This window comes from Notothenia coriiceps, unplaced genomic scaffold (genome assembly GCF_000735185.1).
Source record: "Notothenia coriiceps isolate Sejong01 unplaced genomic scaffold, NC01 NC01_scaffold00018253, whole genome shotgun sequence".
Lineage (NCBI taxonomy): Eukaryota > Metazoa > Chordata > Actinopteri > Perciformes > Nototheniidae > Notothenia > Notothenia coriiceps.
The window spans coordinates 88,112-95,550 of NW_011350954.1; the positions used below are offsets into that span (position 1 = coordinate 88,112).

General features: G+C 40.5%; 1 protein-coding gene and 1 long non-coding RNA gene across 3 annotated transcripts in view; one reads left to right on the forward strand and one right to left on the reverse strand.

The window, feature by feature from the left end:
* The window catches only part of dnai4 (dynein axonemal intermediate chain 4), a 19,679-nt gene extending 14,245 nt beyond the window's left edge, over nucleotides 1-5,434 (reverse strand). The window contains exons 1-12 of one of the 2 annotated variants that reach the window (XM_010777598.1): nucleotides 5,303-5,434; nucleotides 4,989-5,166; nucleotides 4,578-4,741; nucleotides 4,270-4,376; nucleotides 3,600-3,756; nucleotides 3,376-3,515; nucleotides 3,151-3,306; nucleotides 2,849-3,034; nucleotides 2,230-2,384; nucleotides 1,702-1,788; nucleotides 955-1,106; nucleotides 701-861 (exon numbers count right to left, since the gene is read on the reverse strand). In XM_010777598.1, the coding sequence (XP_010775900.1) occupies nucleotides 701-861; nucleotides 955-1,106; nucleotides 1,702-1,788; nucleotides 2,230-2,384; nucleotides 2,849-3,034; nucleotides 3,151-3,306; nucleotides 3,376-3,515; nucleotides 3,600-3,756; nucleotides 4,270-4,376; nucleotides 4,578-4,741; nucleotides 4,989-5,166; nucleotides 5,303-5,340 (1,681 nt within the window). In that variant the 5' untranslated portion in view covers nucleotides 5,341-5,434. Of the gene's footprint in view, nucleotides 1-700; nucleotides 862-954; nucleotides 1,107-1,701; nucleotides 1,789-2,229; nucleotides 2,385-2,848; nucleotides 3,035-3,150; nucleotides 3,307-3,375; nucleotides 3,516-3,599; nucleotides 3,757-4,269; nucleotides 4,377-4,561; nucleotides 4,742-4,988; nucleotides 5,167-5,302 lie in introns of those variants that run through there. The other variant, XM_010777599.1, reaches the window with a different exon arrangement.
* The window catches only part of LOC104950972 (uncharacterized), a 22,744-nt gene that overhangs the window by 4,516 nt on the left and 10,789 nt on the right, over nucleotides 1-7,439 (forward strand). The window lies entirely within an intron of this gene.

The following is a 7,439-nucleotide window of genomic DNA, read 5'->3' on the forward strand; positions in this document are numbered from 1 at the left end:
TTGACAAACATCATATGTGTAATTCGTGGCACAATTCAAACGGGATCGAAAGATAATCTTTCTCTCCCCATTGACTTCAATGCATACTTTTTCCGAAATAAGGTCACATGGGTCGGAAGTGAAAATGGAAATGGAAGTGTTACATTTCAAGGGGGGGAACAAGTGAGTTATTGTTGGAAGGCTTTGTTGAACAGATGAGTTTTCAGGGTAATGGATAATGCTTCACTTCTTAGACATTTTCATATACTGTATGTTGCCTTTGGATATGGCACAGGGGATCACATTTCAATGAACTGTGCAGCCCTAATAAGCACCACTTCAGAACAACAACGACCCCTTTGACCTGTAAACTATTACAATGAGATCATTCTTACAGCATATTGTGTGTATATTAACTGTCATAAAACTAAAGATAGTAATATTTGGTCTTTCCAACTGCTTTGAAGTTCTGAAATGGTAAATTAATTAGCCAACATTCCCTTAACACTTGTTGAATGGGATATAATATACAATAAAGTAAGGTCAACTGATATAATGCATACTGAGCTTTGTTGTTTTTCTACTTTTCAACCTTAAAGCTAAGGTGTGCATGTTTGCCAATCGGCTAATTCAGCTTTTACCTCTGAATCTACAATGTTTACTCTTCGATGTTATCAGCATACGTGTTTTCAAACCATTTCCCTGCTGCAGACTACAGTACCTATGCAGTCGAGACCATTGCTGGAGAGGAGCCACTTGGTGACCCTGCCATCTGCCGACACAGCAACCAGAGCCTCCACCCTGTCCTCGCCTGAGAGCGCCATCTCCTGTTTGGTCCAGCTGACCTGCCACACTGGGTGCAGGTGCTTTTTGTGACATTCACTATAGAACAGAAACATAAAAGCAAGCTAAAGAAAAGGGCTTTGGTCAAATATAATGTATTTCCAAACTCCAACGTGTCCAGACATCTCTCACCTGCTGTCGGTGATACATGGGATGTTCCTCCTCTGGACATTGTAGATGGCTAAAGTGCCGTCTAACATCCCCACAGCCAGCTGGCCGGGGTTATTGGCGGAGAAATCCAGAGACGTCACACAACACTTACACTGGAAGACTCGCTCCGGCCACTGCACAGGAGACACATTCAGTTATACAGCTCATTGTGCTGGGTGTATTACGGACTCTTTGCACTCATTTTGAGTCTCTCTGTGGTTGTTTTGAGTCTCTTTGTGGTTGCTTTGAGTCTCTTTGTGGTTGCTTTGAGTCTCTTTGTGGTTGCTTTGAGTCTCTTTGTGGTTGCTTTGAGTCTCTCTGTGATGGCTTTGAGTCTCTTTGTGGTTGCTTTGAGTCTCTCTGTGGTTGCTTTGAGTCTCTCTGTGGTTGCTTTGAGTCTCTTTGTGGTTGCTTTGAGTCTCTTTGTGGTTGCTTTGAGTCTCTTTGTGGTTGCTTTGAGTCTCTTTGTGGTTGCTTTGAGTCTCTTTGTGGTTGCTTTGAGTCTCTCTGTGGTTGCTTTGAGTCTCTTTGTGGTTGCTTTGAGTCTCTCTGTGGTTGTTTTGTCCCCTTTTATAGTCACTGTGAGTTTCTTTGTGTGTTTTTTTTGTGCCTGGTAGGCCCGTTCAGTAATCCATCAATGTTAAAAATATATTATGTAAGTTGAACTACAGGTTGAGATAAGGCTCTGAAAAATGTTGAGTGAAAGGGCAAAATAAATGATAACCATACCGTGGGGTTTTTGAGGGACCAGCAGCAGATCAGACCTGGCGTCTGGGTCTCAGGGTCACAGTCACCGTATCCCACTGCCAGAATATCCTGACGCAGAGCACAAACACAGATTTTAGTAAAGAAACTTTACTGGCACAAAAAAACAACAACAACAAACACTCCTAGAAGTGTTAGTTGCACATATATTGTAAATATGTTCTATTTAGTGTCTGGGCACCTATTGTAAAGCTTTTGATCGTTTGTTGGGGTGTCCCATTTCACATATCTCCATTACGTTTTATAATTCTACCTGTACTTTTAAACTGTTTGTGAACAAAAATGAATTGATTTTAGTAATCATTCATTGGGCTTTAAACTTACCAGAAATGTATTCACAGTTTAGACACATTTGTAGTAATGTGCAAAATGCAGATATGTTACTATTATTAAAAAGTGTCTTAATTGTTGACTGTGCAGAGTGAATGCAGAGAGAAGGTAAGACACAGAAAGAAAGTGAACCCAGAACGACATGGTCTCTGTTGTGTGAACCTGGTTGTGCTTGTTCCAGGCCATGCAGGTGATGTTGTGTCCTCTGGTGAGTTCACAGCTGAAAGCCCAGAGACGCTCAAGAGTTGGAGATGAAGAGCTCCCCTCACCCCTGTCGCTCTGTTCCTCTATCCCAGGCTTCACTGTGCTGTCAGGGTCTAACACAACAAACAGTGCATACAGTATTTATTCAAATACACTCACAAAAAACAGAAAGGACCAGATGTGAAGTACTGCACTTATAGAATAGAATTGGGAGGGATGAAACCCTCTTTAATGGTCACACATGCAGAGCACACAGCACACACAGTGACATGTGTTCTCTGCTTTTAACCCATCCTAGTACCAGGAGTCTAGTGCTAGGAGCAGTGGGCAGCTATTGTACAATGGGGGGGAAGGGGGGTGTCCGGTGCCTTGCTCAAGGGCACCACGGCAGGGCAGGAGGTGAACTGGGACCTCTCCAAGTAGCAGTCCACACTCCATATTTTTAAGTCTGGTCGGGGACTTGAACCGGCAACCCGACAGCTCCCAGTCCAAGCCCCTACTGACTGAGCCACTGCCGGACTTGGCTTGAATGCACCCGCACCAACAGTTTGTGAAAACATTGATAACCTGAGTTTACCTTCTAGTATGGGCAGCTGTCTGTACGCAGCCAGCCTGGGTTGAAAGACGTTTGTCAAGACGATCCTCTCCATCACTAATAAGCTTTTTTCAAACGTCTCTGACAACAGGATCAGCTGTGAGTTAGCCTCCGTGTTCGAACTGTTCTCGCTCATTTCCAATTCTAACGCTGAGCTAACTGTGCTGCCTGAGGAAAAGAAATAGGGGGAAATTATTGTTATTCCAAAACTAGTCTAAATAAACATTTCATTATTCGACTTGTCGGTCCCAAGCCTTTGTCAACGTTCTCCGAGGCCTTGTTACCTGTGCAGAGTGTGCTGCTGCTGCTCTTCTCTGATCTCTTCTCTTGACCTTTGATGGTGTTCACAGCTGTTTCTGTGTTGTCTGCCTTTTCCTTTTTTTGGGTTTCATTTTGGACGCAGAAAGAGTCATAGATGTCCCAGATAGAAGCCATCGTGCCTGTGGACATAAGAGATTATTAAGTAGCTGACTTTTTGAGCTGATTGTTTAAGGATAACTCCGTCTTACCTTCTTCCACCATCTCAATCTTGTCGGTCTGGATCCGCATCTTTTTTGTTGTTCCATTGGATGTCTGCATCGATCGTTCCACATACTTATCGTTACCCATTCTGTTCCTGCAGAGCTCAGCATATTGAGTGTTTTTTTCTCTGTAAAAACAAGGAGACAATCAGCGGCTTGTTACAACCAAAGAAGAGTAGTTAAAGACATGAAGGCCCACATACTGCACTCACTTCATAGCTTCTGCATCATCAGCGTCCTCTGACATAAAGGTGCAGGGGATTTCCAGCAGTGAAATTATTTCTGTCTCAGAGAGGCAGATGTGAACTTCCTCATCCAACATCTCCTCGGTCACAACGTGTTTGACATTGTCTCCTTTCCTAGGCACATCTGGCAGGGAAAGAAAGAAAAAAGAAGACAACAAAGGATAAATAAATAATGAAAATACATGTATAAAATATCACAAGAGACTATTTGCTGGACAAATACAATTCCATCTCTACTGTATATGTTGAAAGTTTAGTTTACAGTATAACATTTTACTTCTGTGTTGTGAAGAAATGCTTATACTACACATGTTAAAGATAATGCAAATAATGGTGAATTTACAAATCACCATGGGGATGATAACTAACAAAATGACAGCATATACTGTATTTTAAAAGGTATTTTATGCAGCTTTCCCCCCCCCGAAAAAAAACATAAAAATAATCCAGTACCCCAGGTTAATGCAGAGGTGTAGGTGTGTTTAATTTTGTGAAACGATGACAAATATTTTTTTATTTCTCTGATTCACCGCTTTTTTCTTGTTAGCATCACTCCCTCCACTTTGAATTTGGTGTGTTTACAAACAGAAACCAGCAATGCTATCCATCTACAATACCTTGAAAAGAGAATACTCACCGCTTGTAGCTGGAGGGTTTATTGGTATGTCCCGTTTAGAATAACAATCCTCAGTCAGTGACGCTGAGGTAGACTGGCTAGAAGGGAGGGTGCTACCCCAAATTGAGCTGCAAAACAATGTAATTAATTAGAACATTTCTATAGATTGAGGGCTAAAACAAGCTAACAAGAAAAACGCCATCACTTTCCCCTTTATCAATACATCTGTTCACACAAGACTTTTGAGAAGTTAACAGAGTTGTGCCATAAACAAATAGGTTGCACAGCCTCCACTCTTCCACTCTCACTCAACTTCCCACACATGGTACCTCAAAGCATGCACACTGAAGCTTGAAGTGGATTTAAAGTGGTCCGATCCTGAGCTGGAAAAGATTTCGTCCAGGATGATTCTGTCTGGTTTGGCCTTCATGTCTCCTGGCTCTGCTTCATTCACTTGCTGAGGAGCGACATCATGGCCATGATCGTCCAACACCTGCAAAGGAACCACAGCCAGAATCTGTTATGGTTTACTCTATCATCGTAAACCCTCAACAAGTGGGTTTTGGACAGATATACAGAAATGTATTTTCAGGAAAATTGCTGGGAAATACATTATAACTACAACTGAATGTGTTAATATTTTACAAATAAAAAAAGAGGAGACCCCTACCAAATTATATTTTACCATTGAGACAGGAAGTAATAATTTAAGCAATACATCTGTCCTGTTTAGATCTCACCTTTACTCTCCTGGGGGCTTGCTCGGTGGTCTTCTCCAGGCTCCTGTGTTTCCTATTGCTGCCACCGGCCATGATGGAACTTCTTCGGCTGTGTGACCCAGTGAAGCTCAACATGTGTCTTGAGCCTTGGCTGACAGGATGAAGTCCTGAGACTGACTTATGCATTGCTCGAGAAGATCTGGGAGAAAGTTAACACATCAACATAACAGGTTAGCATAGCCACCACCACTAGCTTAGCACATGTAGCTAAAAGCTAAGTGTTTAACCTGAGTTTAAACCATAGGTGTTAAAAAAAACACCACCTATGAACTTACGCGTTGGGCAACATACTACTTTTCTTTTTTGTTTCCATAGTGCTTCTTTTAGTTTGTGTGAAAACAAGTCTGGCTCTGTTATTAACTTAAAGGCTAGCTAACCGCGTATATTTTCGACCGATCTGTTAGCTCAAGCTTCCTTTGCTTTATGTTGCTATGGAAACATGACGACACTGCTGCCTGCACTGTCAGTTGGTCAGTAAGATTGAGGTTGGCTTCACATAGTTTGTTTTGATCATGTATATCCGTTTTTCACTCAACAGCAATGTTTTTTTAATGTGAAACTGGCTGAGTTTGAGTTATACATAGTCTACTGCTGTATACAGACAATCAGGAACTTTTGGAGCGTGGAAATATGCACATTTGTTTATTACAGTTATCACAACTTCCGCACACATGCTCACTTCAGCGTTAATGATATAGCCTACTTTGTACATTTCAACACCTAAGATACTTTTACTTAATAAGTGCTGTATTTCTACATTCAGAAAATTGAAGTTCTTGTACATATTTGATAGCTGCAGATTTACCAACTGTGACTTTACAGCAATATAGGATCTATCTACTTGAATGTGTCGCTAATTATAATCCAGCAAAGTATTGTGATTCCTAAATGGACAATTCTGCATAATGATAACTCAAAGTGAGCCTTATTTTGATTATAATGTTTAGAACAAGTCCTGATTGAGTTATTGTAACTAAGTATTTCTAAACTACTTTATAGCATTGCTATGTTTGAAATACCTAAATTCCATCACTATGTGAGCATGAAATCACTTACATGCACTTTAAATACAAATATTGTCAAGAACTGGCCTTCCAATTGAAATATACCATTAGTATAAGATTCTTGTTAATGCATGGTATATGGCTAAAGAAGCAGATTAAGGATTATTGCATGAAGCCCATTGTCCACTAGGTGGCATTAAAAGAGTGAGATACTACAAGGACCACTGCAGTTTACCTGTACTACAATTGCAGTTATATTGCTACATCTGCAACAGCTTCTGCTGCCTGTGTTTCAGATATTTGACTAACTTGCCACAACTGAAACTACTTATCAAGAAGTAGAAGTATAAAGAAGCAAAACATGAACATTCTTACAGTACTTTTTTAAAAATTATTATTTGGGTCGCTATTATTCTCCACAAAGTGGTAGTCTTTCTCACGTCCACACCAAAAATAACAATCAAATCAATGCAATTTTTTTAATAGGCAACACAAAAATGTTATGTCACCATTTTTGGTGTTTTGACCAAGAAGGAATCTTTTTGACTTGTATTATTCATGTATTTAATTGGGACACTGCTATACAGATTCAAGGCTTTTATTGTCATTCGTATATAGCTACAGTATCGATATGTCAATGAAAATCTTAGGTCACAGGTTCCTCCAACGGTGCAACATAATAAAACAGACAAAATAGTGCAAGTAATACAAATGAAATAGAATATAAATAGTGCAAGGAGAGTCTACAAGTAATTGGAATATGATATATAAGATAAATAATTTTTAAATTGCAGACAGATGGATGTCCTTTCAAAAGTGTAATTTGCTCATAGGGTCTCAAAATACCATAATATTAGATGAAATGTTATTGTGTTAGATGTAAATTAGTGTAATATTATGAACAGTGTAGTTTTTTTCTCATTTAATTTATACTGAAATCTATATTGTATATTGTTCAATGTGCTAGTTTATAATAATAAGTCTCTTTTTGGGAAAAATGCATAGTCAATACACCTTCTAGAATCTAGATATTCTGAATAAAAAAAAAAAGGTCAAACACTTCCGGGTTTAGGGACTACAATCCTGTAATAAATCACGTGATGTGTGCATCAATTCTCCCCCTCCTCTTTCCCCCATCATCCCCCTCTGCAGCGAGCATCTCCCGGATCCCGGCCGAGTGTCAGTGCGCCTTTAAGAGCCCTATATCCCGCTGTCCTCTGCACTAAACCTCCATCAGAGAGAAAAATGTCGGCCAGCTCCGCTTTCAACGATGAGAAGGGAGGCTCGTCCAGCGTCGGGGAGCCGGAATATGGACACGACCCGGCGAGCGGAGGGATCTTCTCCTCCGACTACAAAAGGTACAGAGCCACCAGGTGCAGCTTGACGCGGATTTTATTTGTCGTGTTGT